Raw genomic sequence first — 22,206 nt, forward strand, 5'->3', positions numbered from 1 at the left:
AATGATTCTGTATCCAAGATAACTCTCTGCTTTCTCCATACCAAAAAATTCTTAGCCAAGTCACAGATTGCACTTGTTACCACATACGATCGCACTTTTGATAATAAAGCATGACACCTGTTATAATTCTGCAGAGTAATTTATTTAATTATTTTCTATATAAATCTCTTTTTCAGTACACATATTGTACACAGGATATTGGACAGAAAAACTTTTTAGCTATTGGTTTTACAAACATAAAACATACATGATTCAAATTTTTATGACAAATTGGATCTATACAGTTAATAATTATAAATTTTATTAACTACTGTATATTTTTAACTTATTTCTACAATTAATGACATGAGTTACATTTTTTTTGCATAGGAGCACAGAATGATCAATCACATCAAAAGCTTTTGTTAGGTGCAAGAATAAACCTTAGGAGATTTTCCTGTGGTTGTCCACTGCATTTAAGATATGGTATATCAGATTGAAAGCGGCTGTTTCAGTTGATCACTGTGATCTGAGGCCACGCTGACATCCAGAAAAAATATTATTCTTGTTGAAGAATGTAGTCATTTGTGAAAGGAACAATTTTTCAGTAATTTTTGAAAACTCTGACAGTAGTGACACAGGCCTATAGTTACCCATACATTGCTGATCACCTTTTTTATGTACTGGTATTTATTTTGCCATTTTCAGTTGCTGTGGGAAGACACCATATGATGAATTGCATATGTATAATGAAGGAGAGAGTACGTGTCCTGCTGTTATTGTTATAATATAACTGGAATATCATCAATACCAGATGAATAATTACTCTTCTGTGAATTAATGGTATTTAGGAGTCCTGTTGAGTCTATTCGGCTGAGTAACATTATTATATTATTTATTTAAATAAATGAAAGCCCTTACAATGTTGTATTAGCTGGGTTACCAAATTTTTCCTTCACTAATTTTCCAGCAGCAGTTGCACAATAAGAATTGAAGTTGTTTGCAAGTGACCTAGGATCAGTAACATTCTTGCCATCATGCGATATCACAATATTTTTGTAAGTTGTCTTCTTCCCCATTGATCCTGAACAGCTTTCCACATGGACTTAGTTTTATTGGATGACTTCAAAATATGTTTGTCATTTTCCTAAATTTTTGCGTCTCTTATGTATTTTTTGAAATAATTAAGAAAATTTGAACTGCCGTTAGTTTTTGAGTGCAGAAAAAGTTCCTGCTGGCTTTTACAAGATACTGCAATGTCTGATATAATTCAGTTTTTTAAATATGTCTGTGCTTCTGGAAATCACTTTCCTTTTGTGGAAAAGCTATGTCAAAGTTATGCTTCAAAATGTTAAAAAATTTCCATTTTCTCATTGGTAACAGAGGTATCATCTACTTCTGTCCAAGATTGTTCGCTGATACTGGAAGTCATAATCTGCCCCCTCCTTACTACTTTCGTATATTGTCCCCATTAAACAAAGTCCAGTCTAAGTAATTAATAAGCTAAGTCTTTTATGAAGATTTGAGAGGAGCATAGATTACAATAAACTTTCTAGATATCTTGGCTTGTCATGTTGGGATGGCTCCAGTTCTTCTTCTGTAGGGATCTGATTCTTAAAGGTGAAAATCTCATATCAGGTCCTCATGGTTGGTTTGAACTAAATAAATCTAAAAATTGTTGTTGCAGCATTATTTTTTACGTAAATATGTTTTCTCACATTTATTATATCATACAGTACTTTGATTTTTAACATTAAGAAAGCCGAAACTACATTGCTCACTACATTGCTCGCACAGAAATGTAAAAATACGTCTGATCACATCAGAAACAAGCTTATGACTCCCACAGTTATACCCCATTTTTATTTTATTTTATTTTTGTTTGTTTCCTAAGGAACCTGAGAGGTATATGAGGTATATACTATCATGTTGTCATGTTGTTAAACTGCATCGTCAGGATTCGCTTGCAAATTACATGTAAATTGATGATTAATGCTTCGTTTTAGGAGTAGAAAACGGCTAGTGAATGGCAGACGAGAATATCTTATGAGAAAAGACCCTGTTTACCTTTATCACAATGCTAAGTTTTGTTCACTACATGTCGAACAGAACCAGTTCATGAATGCAGACATAATAAACTCGTGTGGAATGCAGTTAATCACATTGTTTGACATTCCAAATACGTCACCTCAACTGACGATGAAGAGGAGACAGCCACAAACGTTCGACAATCCGCCTAAAGCTGTAAAACACTCCTATGGCACAAAAGCAGCCAGTTCAACTCTTCACGTATCAGTGCCAGATTCATTAGAATCGTCAACACAGACCTGCTTTGACGATGAAGTGGTAAAATTAAGTGTAGATATTCATGTTTAGAAGAAGTGCCTGTAGTATCAGAATGTGCAGATCGCTAGACTAAGTGCAAAACTGTTATGGGACAAGGAAAATGCCCATAATTTGAAGTACAGACAGCAACAGAATCTGTATCAGGAGGGTCAAGTGAAGATTGACAAACAAATTTTGAAGACTATAGGATCCCAATATTTAAAAAGAAGATGTGCTTGGCTTGTTGTTAAACCAGATTAGCATGCCATCTGTAAGATGGAAAGACATAACTAAACTGCTTGCTCTAAATTTATTATATTACAGCACTCAGGCATACAGGTTTTGTCAGAATGTTTTACGTTTCCATCAATGTGTACATTACAGAGGTACGTAGAAGGCACAAGAATAAAATGTGAGATAAGTGACAATTTGTTCCACCTTTTAAAGGAGAAGGTACGGTACAGCATTTCTCCAATACCGATAAACTAGTGCATATGTCACTGGATGAAAAGTCTCTAATGCCAAATTTAACATATGACAGCATTTCTAACAGAGTTATTGGCTTTGAGGACTTGGGTTTACACTCACAGTATATTTCTCCCATTATTTGGCAGTTGCTTGTCCACTTAGAATAATATAAAGATGAAGGTCTAACTTGCGGCAACAGGCGACAATGACTAAAACACAGTAAGCGACAAATGGGGTGTAGATCCCTTTTGCATGTAGAGGTACATGTCTGTGCTGCTTATGTGGGAATCTATGAATCTATGTGTTTATATTCCGTTGATATCAACGTGGTAAGCTGCAGTTGTATCCCAACGTCACAAGTGTTTCTTCGTGAGTGTATTGTAACTTGCCACTGGATTCATGAGTTTTATGCCTGCTTCCGCTCATTTTAGAATCATTTTTAGAAATATCTATGTCTTCTGATATTACACAAACTCCTGGAGGCAAAAAAATAATTCAAATATTTCATAAATCACGTAGGAAAGGGACGCAAAACAAACACTACGCTTACGACACATCTGAAGTTCTCCTTTCTCGCCGCGTGGAGCGCTAGTGTCGCTCCAGCTGTCAAACGGTAACAGCTTTTGCATCAGTAAGTGTCGCGACTGTTATGTTCATGGAGGTAAGAATAAGGGGAGATGGCGCTACGTATCCCAGCCGTACTACGTTTTGAAGTCATGGGGCCGTAGCTCGCTGCCATGACACTCTGACCAAAACATTGCCAGTGTGCTATAGTGCTGCGTGTATTACAGTCGCTAATTGCACCATATACGCATGTAACGTCATCAGATTGGTTGTTTCAAAGTTTTTGTTTAAAATAAAATCTCGTAAAGGCGAAATTCCGCGTTTCTTCTGATTAAAAATAGTTTTGAATGTAATATTACGAATAGTTAGTCTTCAATGTAAACGATACAATTTTGTTAATTCAGTAATAAACGTGTATCACAAAATAAATAATAGATACTGAAAACTAAGTTAGCTATACCCTCCCTCCAAAGCCCCCTAAATACATCTTGTTTGTAATACGTACTGGAACATTCCAGTTACGTTACACTACTGGGAAACACTGTTCATTACCACCAATATTTACTGAAATACGGTACATAGAATGGCAAATCTACACAGTGTCCTGTTTAGGCCTATACTTTACGCCAGTTAATGTAGTGTTAGCTTTTAATTTGGTACATGATGAAGACAAAGTGAGTTACTCAACACTTCGATTATCGACGATATGTATGTATTATACTGAAACGTGAACTTGAAAACTAAGAATTTAATTCTTTGAATTAACATACCTTTTGCAAATGTTTTGGCTGTGTAGGGAAAACTGACGGTACAGAATTTTCTCGGAGCCTTACTGTTGAAAGGGAAGTTCGGTCTATGTCCTCTTCTCGGAAATGCTGAGAACATATAGTGCTCCATTTAGACGCATGCCAATTCTTCCTCCTTACGGCATTCTCCCACAGAGCTTTCCGACTTCCATTTTTAGGAAATCTAAAATCATACAGGAGAAAAACACGCTATAGTACATGTGCCGATGTAGCACACGTTCATTCACAATGAAGTTGTAAAATCACACTTAACGAGACAACTTACACATGAAATGTTATTCCCTCCGATTTCGCATCACAATCAGAACGATTCGTACATCCGAACACCACACAAGTCACCATAATAGCGCAAAATCCTTCCAAAAGCGAGCTACAAGCCTACAAGCTTACAGCAGCAATGTTTTGGTCGGATTGAGATGGCTACCCTCGGCTTCACATAGCTTCGCAGCTGTGACGTCACGGCGTCTCCCTCTATTCTTACGTCCATGGTTATGTTACACTGTGCCCACACTCTGCGGGAATAACAAACAATATTCCAAAGATGTAGATGTAGAAAATTTTTCAGAAAAGCAGCTGAGATAATACTGACCCTTTCAAAATTCGAAAAATAATATTGGTATCGAAAACTACTGTTGAGGAAAAGTAATGCTAGAGGAAGAATACCCATTGCAAAGTGTTCAGTATTGTTCTGACTATAACTCCTTTTGTGATTAATATTTTTTACATTGGTCGAAATGTGATTTACAGATATGATTAGTAATTGCGAAAAGTTGGTCACTATAGGCGGTATCAAAGTATTCTGATGTACACTTGTACGTTTTGACACATACCTGATCAAGGAGAGTGACATTAGTTTTTGTTACATGTGTTGGAAAGCTAACACTCAGACATAGATTGTAAGCTTTTATAATATTTAAGATCTTTCCCTGTAAAAGCTATGGCTCAGAAAATCAGTATTAAAAACTCCACACACTACCACTGTTTTTCCAGTTGTCTTGAGTTTACCTAATGCAAGGTCAAATTTTTGGGAAAAAAGTCACTTATTTTGCTAACAGAGATCTATACACACACAAAATAACGTTTTTTTTTTTAGATATAGCTCAACAGTTGAGATTTGAAAGTCTCTTTCACAATCTAGTTTGCATACAGAGGCTACCGTTAACTAGGGCTACTTAGTAATGGATTTTAGTATTTTCCTCGTTTTCTGAAAAGCCTTTGTGCATTAAATAACTAAATGTAAGTAAATTTGATAGATTTGACCTTCCTCTTTTTTAATATGAAAGGCATTTTTTTCTGTAAACATTCCTTGCCAAGGGAGCCCCCATTGATTTTGTCCCAGTTTTACCCCATCGGTTGGAGTAAGATTGGGAGAAGTTTTTTTTCAAGCTAAAATCAACAAATAAAGATAACTATCCAAATGTTAGATTACCAACTCTTTATGAGGATCAGTATTGGCTCCATTACAATGACATAAAAGTAATTAGAACTCAGAAATTAAAAAAAAGACTAATTTGACACATTAACGAGTTTGAGAAACTGTGAACAAATACAAAAGATACAAAATCACGAAAAAATTGCAAGTAAAAAAATAGAAAAATGCATCTGATAAAATTCAGTCTATTTTATACAGTCCAAAGTCTTTTACATAAAAAATACCCCGACGACCAACTTTCTCCGGCGTGCTGTTGATTTGGATAATGTCTTCTGCAGTATATTGTAGGACATCTTCTTTCTTGAGCCACTTCCATTTGTTTCCACATTAGCCGTGGTGGACCCCATATAAACTGTCGTTCTTTTAGTGACTCATCCTGGATACAGTTTACTTTCGTATGTGACAATTACATACATTCTCACACACACGTTCTTTGTTTGGTCCTCACGGGACGTAATAAAGGGGGTTGGACCAGGCTTATCAGTGTCTTCGGATCCATCTTCTTCATCCAGAACACCCATGGTTAGACTATCATCTGATTCCGCATAAGGCACAGACGACGAGCTCTCGTCGGTGTCACTGTCTGTATCCTCTTTTTTTACTGTTGTCTTCGTTAGGTGACGAGCACTCTGTGCAGTTTTAGTTCTTTCTCTTGAAGTGGATGAATCGTTCATCCTAGAGGCAAGAACGTCTTCTGCAGAAATGCTCTTTCCTGCAGGAACATTTACTCTTCTATGTCTCACCGTTTGATGCTTCTGAGTTGCTTGATTTCTCTTCTGCGCAAGGTGTTTCATAAAGGTGTCACTGATGACTGAAGTGAGGTCACGCATTTCCACAGCTTCTTAAGCAATGTTGGGAATTGGGTCTTGGGTGCAGAGCTGCCGGCTGCCGCCTCTTTCCATTTCCCAAGGATCTTCTGGCATTCTACTTTTAAAGCTCGAAAGTAGTGGCAATGCAATGAATTTTATGTTGTACTCTTTACACAACCGGAGTACTTCAAGACTGATTTGCGAGCTCAGGCTGTCACCTGTAATAAGCTTAACACCATCTTGTCGTTTCAAAATAGGCGGGTATAATTGGATAAACCAGTCCTCAAAGCACTCACTGTCAAGCCATGCACTGTTGGTTCTGTTACACTAGCTCCCGGTGGCCCATTTTCCGTCCATGTGTCCCACAATTTTTCGGCATTGTAATTTACGTAAAGGGAGGCAAGTGTTCCCGCTGCATGAGCACATACCATTAAGGAGGTACATGCTTTAGTTCCGTGTTTGTTCTGGATACTTTGGGCTCCTTTTAGTAATTATTTTTGAACATCCTGAATTATCAAGTAAGTTAGCTTCGTCATAGTTCCACACATTCTCAGAACACCTTCAATCTCTTTCTCCAAATTGTCAAAGAATGCATTCAAGATTTCTTCACTGTTTGCTGCTGTTGCATGCGAGATCTTTTTTGCAGTCCCGTGTGTCAAAATAGCACTGTTCCTTTGCACAAATTGCCTTGCCCAGTCAATTCCACGAAAGTTGTTTTTAAACCTGGCTTCCTTCCTGCGGTATCTGTCAAGGTGTGCCTTTACCGTACAGCGGAGGTCGAATGTCCGCATCAGGAATCCAAAACGTGATAAAGCTACTGCATGGAGACAAATCGCTCCTCTTCTGACTCTGTAAATACACTATGCCTGCCAACTGTTCCCCCATGCCTTTCTTTAACTTTTAGTACTAGGGTGTCCTTTCGAATACCATACTTTTGAGACGCCTTCCGGTACGTATTGGTTTTCGTTTTAATTGCATTAATAGCCTCTTGGAGACTTTCCTCTTTATAGTTTATGTATAGCCTTAACCTAAGGGACTGTTTATATTTCCGTACCATACTTTGACGGTTCCTAAAACAAAAGAGATAATCAAATCAGTTAAAACGTATGTGTGGGGTAACTTCGGGACAGTCCCAGTACCCGCCTGCGTATGTGAAAGTTTGCAGCGAACTTATAACAAGTCAACAATGACACGAATATTAAAATGGCTGCCGCAGGGCACAGGTTGTAACTGGAAATTTTGGAGACGGCCAGTAGATAACAGCAATGAGCAAAAGTTGCAGAGACCTCAGAAGCAACAATGTATCTCGCAAGTTGCGGCAGCGGGAAATTTAAAACGGACTTAAGTGACACTGTACTAATTTTACCCCACCAGTTCCAAAGTAGCCCCAGTTTACGATACACTCTTATAATCTACATTTTCCTTTACATATATACAAGTTCCCCCATGTTTTGATTCCATTCTACAAATGCAGTTTGCAGGGCTAAAATGCAACACCGGTATTTTTTTGTTGAAAATCCTAATTTTGTAATCAGTGTTCACAAAAACGTAAAACTGACACATCTCTCATTCACTGTTGAGAAGTATATTTATTTCATCAACATTTTTTGTTAATGACCGTATATTCTGGTGTATAATTTTTAGTGTGTACTTGCAATTTAGTTCTGCATCACATTTTTTGTGATACAGTATTCATCCCAAAAAATGTCTTTTGCCCTTTCCATATGACATCGGATCTTTCTTTATGACCCATTTGTCCAAAGTAATTTGAACAGTTTCTACGTATACTATGCCTCTAGTGACTCAAATTTATCAAAAATTATTTCCCACTGTGATTTAAATGAATGCCGTGGCTGGTATGCATGGATCTGTCAACGTGATTACATTATTAAGTGCACATACAGAAATTTTTTGCATACTTCAGTTGTCTCTTTGTTTACTCTTCGTATTAATTTATTTACATGTGACCAAGGATGTAGGTTGTATCTATGTGGTTGATTTACAACAGATACGTATGGGTTGCCTAATTTTAGTAGCACACTTTCAGAAACTGTGATGAGCTCACTACCCTTACCTCTGGCAACATCATTTGCACCTGCACAAATTACGACACAGCCTTCGGAGCCAAGGTTTCCACACGATTTCAGTACTGTGACTCCAACGCCTGCTCCTGGCTTGACAAAAGCCTGGACACTTACGTTAGTTTTTTATATCTGCCACATTTTCTGCTATCCGACGTCCATGATTATCGGAAAAAATTAGGACTTTTCGTCCTTTTTTGTGCACTTGCGGCCAGTCGACCGCTGTTTTAATCAAATTTCTTTGTTTACGATGCGACAAGCGCGAAAAATTTACAGTCCACCCCTGTTGTTGTTTGTAATTATTATCTGGACTTATATGTTACTGAGCGACATTGTATGTAGAACCACGTATGTCATTATAGCTATTTGATGCACTTACTTTTACGTTTCCAAGTTTTGTGCTGGTTTCCACTGTGGTTCTTGTTTTGTTTCCATCACTGGTAGACGATTATTTCTTTGAGGTTGGGGCGATGCTCCGTTTGTTGGGTTTTAAAACAAGGGTTTTGCAGCTGTTTCTCCAATAAGGCTACAGTCCTTTTAACTCCATCGATTTCACTGTTTTTTGTAGTTAAAACGAGACGAAAGTCGCCGTAATGTTCATACATGGATGTCACCGAACTTACATTTGCCACAGTTTTTTCACTAGATTTTGATCTTGCAATGATTTCATTTGCGTTTTTGCTTTAAATTCACAGCAGTAACATTTTCCAGGTCGAACCACGATACTTTTTTGCACTGAATACATAAAGACTGACTGTTTTTTAAGTTTCTCGCAGAACTCGATTTTCGCGCGCCTTTTCTCACCGCCATCTAGTTTACACTCAAGTTGACTACCTAATTCATGGAAAAGGACACCATAAATAAATGTAAAATATTCCGCATAACCAGGCCAAGAGATCCACTACTGTTCAATTATGCTATAGGCGCTAAATCACTGGAAACAGTAACAAGCATAACACAGCTAGGACTAACCGTCCCGAATGACCGGAAGCAGAATGGTTTCAGTAAAATTGACTGTAGGAAAAGCAGATGCCAGGCTGTGATTCACTGGAGAAATCTTACGAAAATACAAGGTGAATCATCTAAAACTTACACCGCAAATACTGCGAAATTGGAAAGTGCTATTGAAGTGCAGTTTTCACAGAATGGATTGGTAATCGAGGGCTCCTATTGTTAGACAATAAAATGATTGTAGTAATAACACTTAGAAAGTGTATTTTTTGTGCAAACATACACTTTTTGACGGAACAATGCCTGTTGACATCAACAGACTAAAAGTAGGGTATATTAGAATGTCAGGGTTCTAGTGCAAGACGTTCACGTGATATCGTATTCTGAAAAGTTTCCACAACGACACTTGTTTCTGCCATTACACCTTCGTAGTTCCTAGGTACGACGTTATTATGTTTGCTTACAGTGTGCTTGTGTGTTCCTTTAGGGCACTGTGACTTGGTCAGTCAAAGTGTGCCAGTCCAAACGATAGATCGTGAGCGGACGATGAATTCACCAACACACAATAAGTCGACCTGCTCATGGTGTACAAAATGTGTAGAAAGTGTGCAGTTAGTTCTCCTACAGTGTGTGCGGCAAGATATCCCAAAATATGTCAACAATCTCGGCAATTGTTTATCAGCCTCTTCAACCAGTTACCTAGCCAATGACACAGAAGGAAACAAGTGACGACAGAAGAGGGAGAAATTGATGTTCTTGCTGGTAGTGCAATTCATCGGCACCTTAGCTCCCTCGCAGTCGCAAGAGGAAGTGGCATTAGTTAGGCAAGAGTCCAACACATTCTCCATCGACATAGATTCCATCCCTATCGCATCTCCCTCAATCAAGAGTTGCACGGGAACGGTTATGAAAAACGTGTTTCTGCCATCATCAGTGGAGGGCGACGGGAAACCACCACTGGAATCACTTCCCTAGACGCTCATGCGGTGGACCAGCACCTGAAGTCAGTCCATCTGAGAGTTCATAACAAAGAAAAAGAAACAAAAAAAGCGAACAAACGAAAAAGATCTCCAGGAATACTAATAAACTCTCCAGTGTAAGATCCGTGACAATGCAAACAAGAAGCCTTCATAGACAGAAAAGAAAACACTGTTAAGGAGAAATATGGATGGTCTGCGTAAAGACCTGTTTCCTAAGGTCAAGCTAAGTCACACGATAAAACAAAGAAGGGAAGGGGCCATTCGTAAGAAGGTTCTTCAGTATGAAGAAAAGAGGATGCCCTGTGTCTTGTGTCTTAGATCTACATCTACATCTACATCTGCATGGCTACTCTGCAATTCACACTTCAGTTCCTGGCAGAGGGTTCATAGAACCATTTTCATACTACTTCTCTACCATTCCACTCTCGAATGGCGCGTTGGAAAAAAGAACACTAAATCTTTCCGTTCGAGCTCTGATTTCTCTTATTTTATTGTGATAGTCATTTCTCCCTACATAGGTGGGTGACAAAATATTTTCGTATTCGGAAGAGAAAGTTGGTGTTTGAAATTTCGTAAATAGATCTCGCCGCAAAGAAAACCGCGTTGTTTCAGTGACTGCCGCCCCAACTCGCGTATCATATCACTGACACTCTCACGCCTATTGCACGATAACACGAAACGAGCTGCCCTTCTTTGCACTTTTTCGATATCCTCCGTCAATCCTATCTGGCAAGGATCCCACACCTCGCAGTAATATTCCAGCAGAGGACGGACAAGCGTAATGTAGGCTGTCTCTTTAGTGGGTTTGTCGCATCTTCTAAGTGTTCTGCTAACAAAGTGCAGTCTTTGTTTCGTCTTCCCCACAATATTATCTATGTGGTCTTTCCTATTTACGTTGCTCGTAATTGTAATTCCTAGGTATTTAGTCGAACTGACAACCCTTAACCATTTTCTCACAGCAATCCAGGTGAGAAATGGATTCAGTGTACATGTTGTAAGCGGTGGGTACATCTGTGAGGTGTTCAGAATTACGTGACATCACGGTTTTGATGAATTTTGGAATTGCGAAGAGTCTGTCGGGTATTCGAACAACAACTAATACATACGATATTGCAGTGCATGTGTTATTCTGATTACGATGCATAGTTCCTTTGGACATACCTGCATGACCGAAGGAACAGGCACTGCGGCCACTACAGTCGTTATGAAATACATTAAATGAATTCGCAATTGCGAATAAGGGCAACCATCAGCTGTAGAATGGAATGATAATAAAAATTTCTACCGGACCGGGACTCGAACTCGGATTTCCAGCTTATCGCGAGCGGTCGCTTTAAAGAATAAAAAAAAGTTGGTAGGCGGTCCGGGGTAAATTCCTGGGCGATGCATCTGTTTTTAATTTACTGCTTTTAATTTACTGTTCCGTTTCCTTGTACAAGAGTTAGAAAAAAATAAAAGAACGAAATAAAAAAAGGTAAGGCGATCGCTCGCGTCAAGCGGTCCGTCGCAAATTTTCATTGTCGTTATTCCATTCTACAGGTGATGGTTGTCCTTATTCTCAATTGGGTGTTCATTTAATGTAAAACTGATACAAGTTTTGGGCATAATTTTCTGACAAACTGTTATTATAACAATGATAACACAGTTTATGATTGTAGCTTTATCATAAAACTTTATGAATTTGTATTAAAATAAACTGTATTTCAGTCTATATGGTTCAGTTAAATACCCAACGAAATGGTGAATTATGGGGCAACTTGCCCTAGCAGCTGGGCCAACTTGCCTCATGGTTGGGTACGTTGGCCCAGATGGTATTACTTTACTAATTTTTTATGAATAGACAAGCGCTGAGAGGCCTGTAGTTGACGTATTAACTGCAGCGGGTATGGGGCGGGGGGAGGGAGGGGCTGTGAGATTTATAGGTGGGGAGGGCGAGGAGGGCGCAGACAGCTCAGAAGAAAGCAGAAACGTGCGGTGTCAAAAAATTTATATTCTTATTACAGTCAGCGAGTTCTTGACTTGCCGGCAACAGTTTTGCGTCGCGCGTCGCAGAGTTCCTGCTGACCCAAAACATTTGTTAGTCTGCGCTCAGCGTTCGTAGCTCAGTATTACGCCTGCTGTGCTCTGTGGAAGTAAACTGTATTTTTATCGATTTTGTACGATGAGTAAAATTGTCGGCTAAAAGAAGATTTTGTAATGAAGAATATGTTAGTATGGGTTTACGTTTATTGAAAAAAACAATATCCAACTGCCACAGCGTGTTGTGTATCATAACGTCATCAGTAACAACGTATGGCAGTCTGTGTGTCTGGAAGGTCATCTAACAACAGTTCACCCGGCGTTGGAAAATAAGCCAAAAGAATTTTTTGTTGGAAAATGAAATTCTTTACATCGCATGAAACTGGACTCCACTGAGATCTCTCACCAGGAAAATTAGAAAGTTATTGAATCATTATATGAAATCTCTCTCTTAATATAAAAAAAAACAAGCAAACCCGCATACTACTGGTGAAATGTTAATCAGATCTTCCAATCTTATAGCAACCAGAATTGTTTTTGCAGAAGATAGTCAGCAAAAAATGGACAAGATATCTCTGTCAAACAATACAGTGCAACATAGGATCGAGGAAATAGTCCCGAATAGGAAAGAACAGGTAGTTAAAAGACTGAAAATGTTTTTATTTTTTGCGTTGGAATGTGACGATCCTCTTGATGCAGCTCAACAATGTCGATTAATAGTATATTGCTGATTTATGACGAGAAGAAAATAATGGAAGAACTATTGTTTGCTAAAAACATGAAAGCAACGTTAAAAGATTATGATGTATTTCCTGCCGTAAATGAATGTTTGGTTAAAAATGATTTGTCTTGGGACAGACTTATGGCAATTTGTACTGATGGAGCACCAGCTACACTACTGGCCATTAAAATTGCTACTCCACGAAGATGACGTGCTACAGACGCGAAATTTAACTGACAGAAATGAAGATGCTGTGATATGCAAATGATTATCTTTTCAGAGCATTCACACAAGGACCGAGCGAGGTGGCGCAGTGGTTAGACACTGGAATCGCATTCCGGAGGACGACGGTTCAATCCCGCGTCCGGCCATCCTGATTTAGGTTTTCCGTGATTTCCCTAAATCACTCCAGGCCAATGCCTGGATGGTTCCTCTGAAAGGGCACGGCCGACTTCCTTCCCCATCCTTCCCTAATCCGATGAGACCGATGACCAAGCTGTCTGTGGTCTCCTTTCCCAAACCAACCAATCAACCATTCACACAAGATTAGCGCCGGTGGCGAGACCCACAACGTGCTGACATGAGAGTTTCCAACCGATTTCTCATATACAAACAGCAGTTGACCGGCGTCGCCTGGTGAAACGTTGTTGTGATGCCTCGTGTCAGGAGGAGAAACGCGTACCATCACTTTTCCTACTTTGATAAAGGTCGGATTATAGCCTATCGCGATTGCGGTTTATCGTATCGCGACATTGCTGCTCGCGTTGGTCGAGATCCAATGACTGTTAGCAGAATATGGAATCGGTGGGTTCAGAAGGGTAATACGGAACGCCGTGCTTGATCCCAATGGCCTCGTATCACTAGCAGTCGAGATGACAGGTATCTTATCCACATGGCAGTAATGGATCGTGCAGCCACGTCTCGATCCCTGAGTCAACAGATGGGGACGTTTGCAGGAGAACAACCATCTGCACGAACAGTTCGACGACGTTTGCAGCAGCATGGACTATCAGCTCGGAGACCATGCCTGCGGTTACCCTTGTCGCCGCATCACAGACAGGAGCGTCTGCGATGGTGTACTCAAGGACGAACCTGGGTGCACGAATAGCAAAACGTCATTTTTTTCGGATGAATCCAGGTCCTGTTTACAGCATCATGATGCTCGCATCCGTGTTTGGCGACATCGCAGTGAACGCACATTGGAAGCGTGTATTCGTCATCGGCATACTGGCGTTATCACCCGGCGTGATGATATGGGGTGCCATTGGTTACACGTCTCGGTCACCTCTTGTTCGCATTGACGGCACTTTGAACAGTGGACGTTATATTTCAGATGCATTACAACCCGTGGCTCTACCCTCATTCAATCCCTGCGAAACCCCACATTTCAGTTGGATAATGCACGACCGCATGTTGCAGGTCCTGTACGGGCCTTTCTGGATACAGAAAATGTTCAACTGCTGCCCTGGCCAGCACATTCTCCAGATCTTTCCCCAATTGAAAACGTCTGGTCAATGGTGGCCGAGCAACTGGCTCATCACAATACGCCAGTCACTACTCTTGATGAACTTTGGTATCGTGTTGAAGCTGCATGGGCAGCTGTACCTGTACACGCCATCCAAGCTCTGTTTGACTCAATGTCCAGACGTATCAAGGCCGTTATTATGCCCAGAGGTGGTTGTTCTGGGTACTGATTTCTCAGGATCTATGCACCCAAACTGCGCGAAAATGTAATCACGTGTCATTTCTAGTGTAATATATTTGTGAAATGAATACCCGTTTATCATCTGCATTTCTTCTTGGTGTAGCAATTTTAATGGCCAGTAGTGTATGTTAGTTTCACGTTCTGGCTTTCTAAGTCTTGCCAAAGAAAAGAATCATAATCTTATTAGCTCTCACTGTATGATCTGCAGACAAGCCCTAGCGTCTAAAGCTTTACCTCAGAAACTGAACACTGCATTGAAAGTGGCTATCAGTGTAGTTAATAAAATGAAGTCAAGTGTTACGAACACACGTTTTTTCCGTGTCCTATGCAGTGATCTAATTGCTCAACACTAATCTTTACTCTTTCATAGACAAGTCCGGTAGCTATCGAACGGGAACATACTTAGCAGGCTATATGAAATAAAATCAGAGGTAGAACTATTTCTTTTGAGTCAAGAGATAGCTGAGCTTAATCATTCATTCAACTTTATATCTTCCCTAGCATACCTTGCAGGTTTCTTTGAAACCCCAAATAATATAAATTTGAAACCACAAGGCAGAAACACCACTATAATGGATGCCATTGATGCCATAAGGGCCTTTCTGAAAAGACACAATCATGGAAGCGTCACTTGGGTGTTCCCATTACTAATTTTTCATCACTCGCTTGATTCAGTGAATTTCCGGATAGGCAACAGTGCAATGTCAACGAGAGAAGAGTTATCATCAGTAAACACCTGGGACTCGTATACTCGCACAGATACTGTTGTGTCCTGTACAGGGAAAGACTCAGAGTATCTATGCGAATATAGAGTATAGATGAACGGCGTGACATGCGGAATTTTGGGAGGGTCCAGGGAGCGTATTCTGGTGGCCGAGGCACAATACAATTCACATGACGGATACGCCACTGTGTTCACAGTGCAGTGTTATAGACACAGACGAACATCGCCTGATATGCGGGCTTTCGACGGCAGTGTGGTGTTTGGTCCATAAAATGATCACCTTCCTCCTTCGGATGGTGCAGCATGCAGTAGCACCACGGATACTATTTCTCCCAGATATGACATGTTTTCTCCGAACGAAGGCCAATGCAGTGACTTGGGTTCGGGGTCTGACTGCACTTTACCTTTTCCGAGAGGGCAGTAAGAATATGCTATACGTTTGGGCCTTGCGACAAGAACGTCACTCATTGATTATGCAAAATCCGACATATCGAACATATTACACTAATCTTTTAGGGAGAGCCTTGCTTGATTCCCCACCCAGTTGGGGCGTGGAGAGTGTAATTATTGCATATAATTATACTGAGCAAGAAAGGACCAGGACATTGGAGAGGATCCACCACCATACGTGAAAACGTAACCGGCACCAACACCAGGTGCAACGGAATCGGCGAGGAACGTGCCCACGGAGACGGACGTGGTCCATTATTGTTTTGTACTGAACGAAGAATATTATGTTTATTATTTTTACACCATTTACGTTAAAAAGTGATGTTGAAAAAAAGTCCACTTATGTACGCTTTTCCAAAAATAGTTTACACCATTTACGTAAAAAAGTGATGTTGAAAAAGTCCACTTATGTACGGTTTTCCACAAATATTTTATTTAGTAAAGAACGTCGTCTTGTTTTCACAAAAAAAGGCGGTGAAAGCTACCTCTCGTGTCAAGTGGAAGATGACGTTCGCGTCCCGGCAGGTGAACAAATTTTTGTCACCAGTGCATAGTGCAGCCAAAGTTTAGCAATATTAACAAATGCGAATGTGGTTCTCGAACTGAAACGAGATTTGAGTGCTAAAGAACAGTGTCAATAAACTGGATTGAAAGAATTCTGGGCCAGTTTCCTTCCTCTTTATCCATGAGAGGCAAAGGAAGCCTTCAAAGTCCTCGTATAGCTCTCATCTACATATCTATGTGAGACCGAATTCTCGACACAAGCCGTCGTGAAAACAAAACGCCGCAGTCGCCTGAACGTGTGCTTTAGCTACTTTGAAACAAAAAATTCAGGATCTGCTTAAATAAAAGCTATTTCAACCTTCTCATAGATGTTCTGAATTTTTCTTGTGCCTTTGATAGCATAAAAATTCTAAATATGGTTGTTCAGGTGAAAACAATATCATTAGGTATTCAAGTAAGACGAAAAGACATTTCTATTTCGTCTACCAAGTCCTTTGAAACAGTATAGTTCTATTTTGCTCTACATTTGATAACCCTCTTCTACTAAAGTGAGTATTGCAGATTATTGTAAAATATTTTTTTTCGAAATAAACGAACAATAAATAAATAAAATGAACATGGTGGGGCTAAGACATTCAGGGATTGCAAAGGGGAGCACCGATCTACACCTTTAGACTGATATTTTGTCAAAGGATGTACACGGCGTGGAGCACTGATTATATATACGTTGTTGCAAACATGTCCCACAGCTCAATGAATTTTCATACGTCGTGTTTTACTCACTTACTCGTGGTTTCTACCTCACACACGACACAATTCCTACTTTCTTTAACTTTTTCTCTCTCCTACAGACACACACACAGACTGTAGAACGATTGTCACGAAAAATTTACGAACACGGTCGTCGGGAACTGCAGCACCTAGATGTTGGAAGAACTATCTCATTTTTACATTGTTTGCACAGGTACAATATGTAAATTTGTACAGGATGCGTACAATGCAGTAGTTCGGAGTTGCCCTTACCGAATGTTGCTGGGTGACATCCACATCTCAGGCACAAGCTAACTCGGCTATAATATTTCTGTGATAGGAAATGGTCCTTCAGCGTGTTTGGAAGCTCTGCAATCTCACAGGAATGTGAGGGAGAGTGAAGTATTGAATCTAGAGCTGGTTCTGATGAGAACGAGAACGTTAAGTACTGTTAAGTTTTTAAAACAAAATTGTTTAAGTCAGTGACAAATAAGGTGAGCCAGTGTAGTCGATCAGACGAAAAAAAAAATAGTATTTACCGCTTTTCCGTAGGCAGCCAAACTAACTGTTCATCGCAAGTGTACCACCCACGAGCGTGCATCACCAACTCCAGCAAGCATGAGTTGGTGTGAAACATCTCCTAGAATTACGCAATAATAACCAAGAATTTAAAATATTGGGCACTAAGCCTAAGGTCGAGTAGGTTTTGGCGTTTCTTTAAACGCACGCTGAGATGGTGTTATTCTTTTACGAATTGTTATTTCTTTAAACGTACGCTGAGATGGTGATATTTTACGAATTGCAGCTGTGTGCTTAGTTCAGGTGAGAAAGCCACATAAGCCGTGATTTACACATCTGATGGCTGTTCTCAGTTTTATGTGGTTGGTTGGTTGATTCGGGGAAGGGAACCAAACAGCGAGGTTATCGGCCCCATCGGGTATCGAAGGATGGGGAAGGAAGTTGGCCGTGCCCTTTCAAAGGAAAAGGAACCATCCCGGAATTTGCCAGAAGCGATTTAGGAAAATCACGCGAAAATTAAATCAGGATGGCCGGGCGTGGGTTTGAATCGTCGTCCTCCCGAGTGCGAGCCTAGTGAACCAACCACTGCGCTACCTCGCTCGGCAGTTTTATTTGTGTTGCATCTAGGTGCAGAGGAAGGTCACCAATGTATAAGTAATCTGACAATGGAGCAGAATAGTTGACACGTTGTTAACGTACAGCTACATCAATATTGGAGCGTATACTTGCGATACCACTGATATTAAGTTTCTACATGGCGGAATATAGGCTATGAACAAAAGAATTTTATAACAACTGGAGGATAACTGAATCTGAAGAGTTAGGGAAACAGAATGTCAAAGTCAGAAGCGTCGCATGCTTTTAAAATTTTAGAAAGCATTCTGTGATTGGAGGACATCGATCGATTTGAAATGCTAAAAATCAAATAAAACCGTCTCGATCACGTTTTCAGATTTTTTATTTACTAGCAACCGATTTCGGCCTTTTCCTCAGACCATCTTCAGGCTTTTTACCGCCATTATGGTTGCTAGTGGTGGCAGACGGAGCGAGATATGTAGAAGTACGGTTGTCACTCAGTGACAACCCTACTTCTACAGATCTGTAGAAGTAGATCTGTAGAAGTAGGGTTGTCACTGAGTGACAACCGTACTTCTACATATCTCGCTCCGTCTCTCACCACCAGCAGCCATAATGGCGATGAAAAGTCTGAAGATGGCCTGTTTTTATTTGATTTGTATCACAAGCTTTCCTGAGATCTACAAGTAAAACGCGCAGAATTGTGTAGCTAATTTCAAATTGTCCGTCATTTTATCACTGATCGATATACAGGGCGGTTATAATTAAACTTTCGCTACTTGAGCCAGTGCAGGCGGAAAATTATTTATCGTATTGGTACCCAACTTTATAGGAATGATGTTCAAACTGTGGGCTGCAGCATTTGCGTTATTAGTTTTGTTAGTTTCATGACTAACCGTTAGGTGCAGGTGCTGGTGCGGTGACGTAGTGCTGAAACACATGCATTAGTGTGCAATAGAGTTGTAGACAGTCAGCATGGGTCTGGACAAGGTGAGCAGATATTTACTCGTAAAACTGTTTTATCAAAACAATAGCAGTAGCTCTGCTACTCTTCACAAGTATCGGCGCAGCGAAGGAATACAGACAGATCCTATTTCTGCATCGAGGTTGAAGAACATGATTTGGAAGTTCGAATTACCTGGCAATTTGGGAATTGCTCGTGGGAGAGGCGGACGGTTAGTTGCGCCAAAAATTGTTGACGCAGTTACTGTTGCCATGTCTGAGAATCCTGGACGCAATGTGCTATCTTCAAGCAGTGCACGAGCTGCGTCACGACATTTGAACATTCCAAGTTCCACTGTTCGAAAAGTGCTGCGAATAGCTGTGAAATGATGTCTCTAATGCAGTTCCAGGGTATTGTTGGTGCAGTTGACCGTCACACTGAGCAAAGTTTGTAGCCTGGAACGTAAACAAGGTACGCAATTAACAAATTTACCCTCTCATGTGGAAATTAAAATGGGTTTCTTTCCATGATGTATTCATTACTTCTCTTCTGCATGTTCTTCCAAATGTTTCTGCACAGTTTAATCGTCCTACGATCTTGGTGGCTGTCTCACGTAGCGAAAGTTAAGTTATAGCCATTCTGTATATCATCATTTCTTACCACTTTGTCTCTGAAAAGAATGAGGAGAAACTCCTATTGCTAGCGCTGCAACTAGCTTCTGCACTGCACTTCACACTGATTTGTTTGACTTAAATTGCTGTAGATATGAATGAATGTAACTAAGAGAGGGTACATCTTATTTCCAATTCTATATGTGTCTTCTAGAAAATCAATGTTTAGGGCACACATGTGCTTCCCATATGACATCGCCTGTAATTGAACGCAGTCTTTTATCTTTAGTCACTTAAAACCAAATAATAAATAATATTACAGAGTATACAACTCGTTTATCTCTGATATTCCTCTTCCACAGAATGAGTGAGCTGTTCCTGTACCGTCAGCTTCGATTCTGGGTGCACATGCCTCTGACGTTCAGACTCTGTCCCGTGTATCACGAACAGAATCACGTGTTAAACATATTACACGGTTTCACAGAACGGGTAAGCAAAGCTTGTTACTTGACTTAGTAGCGTACACTGACAAGTAAAGTGTCGAAATATTTTATTTTTCTTTGTTCTATGTGTGGTGTAGTTGTAAGTCTGCGTTTCATGGCTCTTGCATTTGTTAGTGAGTTAAATATTCCAAATATGATACTGTGTTTAACGAGTCGTTTCCAACAGTTAGACACCTCTCACTTATGTTTTTCACAGCCTGGCTCATGATAGGACGCTATATACGTAATTATTTACAACAGTTAAGGACCCATCTATCGTAAAAAAAACCGACTTCAGTCTCAGTTTAAATATATTAGCGTTATTCACCAAATATTTTGTTTCGCTCGGTAGGTGGTCAGAGCCAGATTCATTAGAGAACAATTAAGATCTCTTTTCATTTAATAATAACAGATGTTCCAACTTCATACTTTCATGCGTAAAAGAATTTTATTGTAATTAGTCTGAGGGGAATAAAATAAATATCCATTAGCATAGCATAGTGGAAAATTGCAACATCTGTAGCTTTATCGCATAAGTAATAATAATAAGAAGAAGAAGAAGGAGAAGAATAGGCCTCCGGTATGTTCTGCCAGTCGTAAAAGGCGACGAAAAGAATAAACCACTAACAGGGCTAACCCGCCTTTTAGTGTGATTAGTTGGTTCAGGACAGAACTAATGAAGCCTCGGACAAGCGCTATCATGGTCGGGGACGACGCTTGAACCCTATGCCCGTCCACAATGACAACGTCACTACTAGCCACACGGAAAATGATTTAAATCCAAATAGAGGTGTTTTGCAGGATATGCTTCCTGCAACCACTCTAGAAGGAAAACAATGACAGAGGATGAGATGGTCAGATGAAGTTAACCGACACCTCATGTTCTGTTCTTACCAAGTAACAAATTTAGGAACCAACACAACTGGATACATATCACAAGTATACACAACATTTATTACCAGATACCCAGAATTAAAATTTTCAACAGAACAACGACTAGCTGATCAGATCCGTGTAATAATCAAAAATAACAGGATACCCCAGTCAGAATTAGAAAACATCAAACAACAAGTACAACAAATAGTGGAACAAAATAATGTGCAATCAGAAGAAGAAGAAAATACAGTAATGGACTCAAACATCCCAGAGCAAACAAACAAAGAACAACACGCATCAATTAAACAATCAGAGGAAAACGAAATCTTAAGACAGCCACCAGAACAAGCACAAATAGAACACGAAGTGACACACATGTTAGATATAGAAGAAAAATTTCAGCTGACATATATAGAATACAAAGACACAAATACAGACATTAGACCATTCTTGCATAGACCACCAAATAACACACAAGTCGAAACAACAATAACAACTATCAACACAATCACACACAACAACATAAATGAAAATACAACTATGGAAGAGTTAAAACTACTGGTTTATACAGGAGCACGCACTAAACTAAATATACACACAAGGCAGAGATCAGAACCAACCAACACACAGAAGAAACCCACAAAACCAGCATGGCAACACAGGATACAGATCAGAGTAGAAAAACTGAGAAAATACATCGGACAGCTAACACAATTTATAAGAAATGAAATATCAGACAAAAAACGAAAAAGGTTAGGGAAAATCTCACAACAAGAAGCGATAGAGCAATTAGATGAAAAGAAGCAGAAATTACAAGCATTGGCCAAACTACTTAGAAGATACAAAAAAAAGTGAAAATAGAAGGAAACAAAACCAAACATTCAACACAAACCAAAAGAAATTTTACCAGACAATAGATAACACACACATT

At 39.8% G+C, this 22,206-nt stretch overlaps 1 protein-coding gene across 1 annotated transcript in view; it reads left to right on the plus strand.

The window, feature by feature from the left end:
- LOC124721545 (cytochrome P450 4c3-like) overlaps positions 1 to 22,206 on the plus strand; it is a 173,931-nt gene that overhangs the window by 109,471 nt on the left and 42,254 nt on the right. Inside the window, exon 6 of the mRNA XM_047246573.1 lies at positions 20,280 to 20,406. Coding sequence (XP_047102529.1) covers positions 20,280 to 20,406 — 127 coding nt within the window. The remainder of the gene's footprint in view (positions 1 to 20,279; positions 20,407 to 22,206) is intronic.

Source organism: Schistocerca piceifrons, chromosome X (assembly GCF_021461385.2).
Source record: "Schistocerca piceifrons isolate TAMUIC-IGC-003096 chromosome X, iqSchPice1.1, whole genome shotgun sequence".
Taxonomy (NCBI): domain Eukaryota; kingdom Metazoa; phylum Arthropoda; class Insecta; order Orthoptera; family Acrididae; genus Schistocerca; species Schistocerca piceifrons.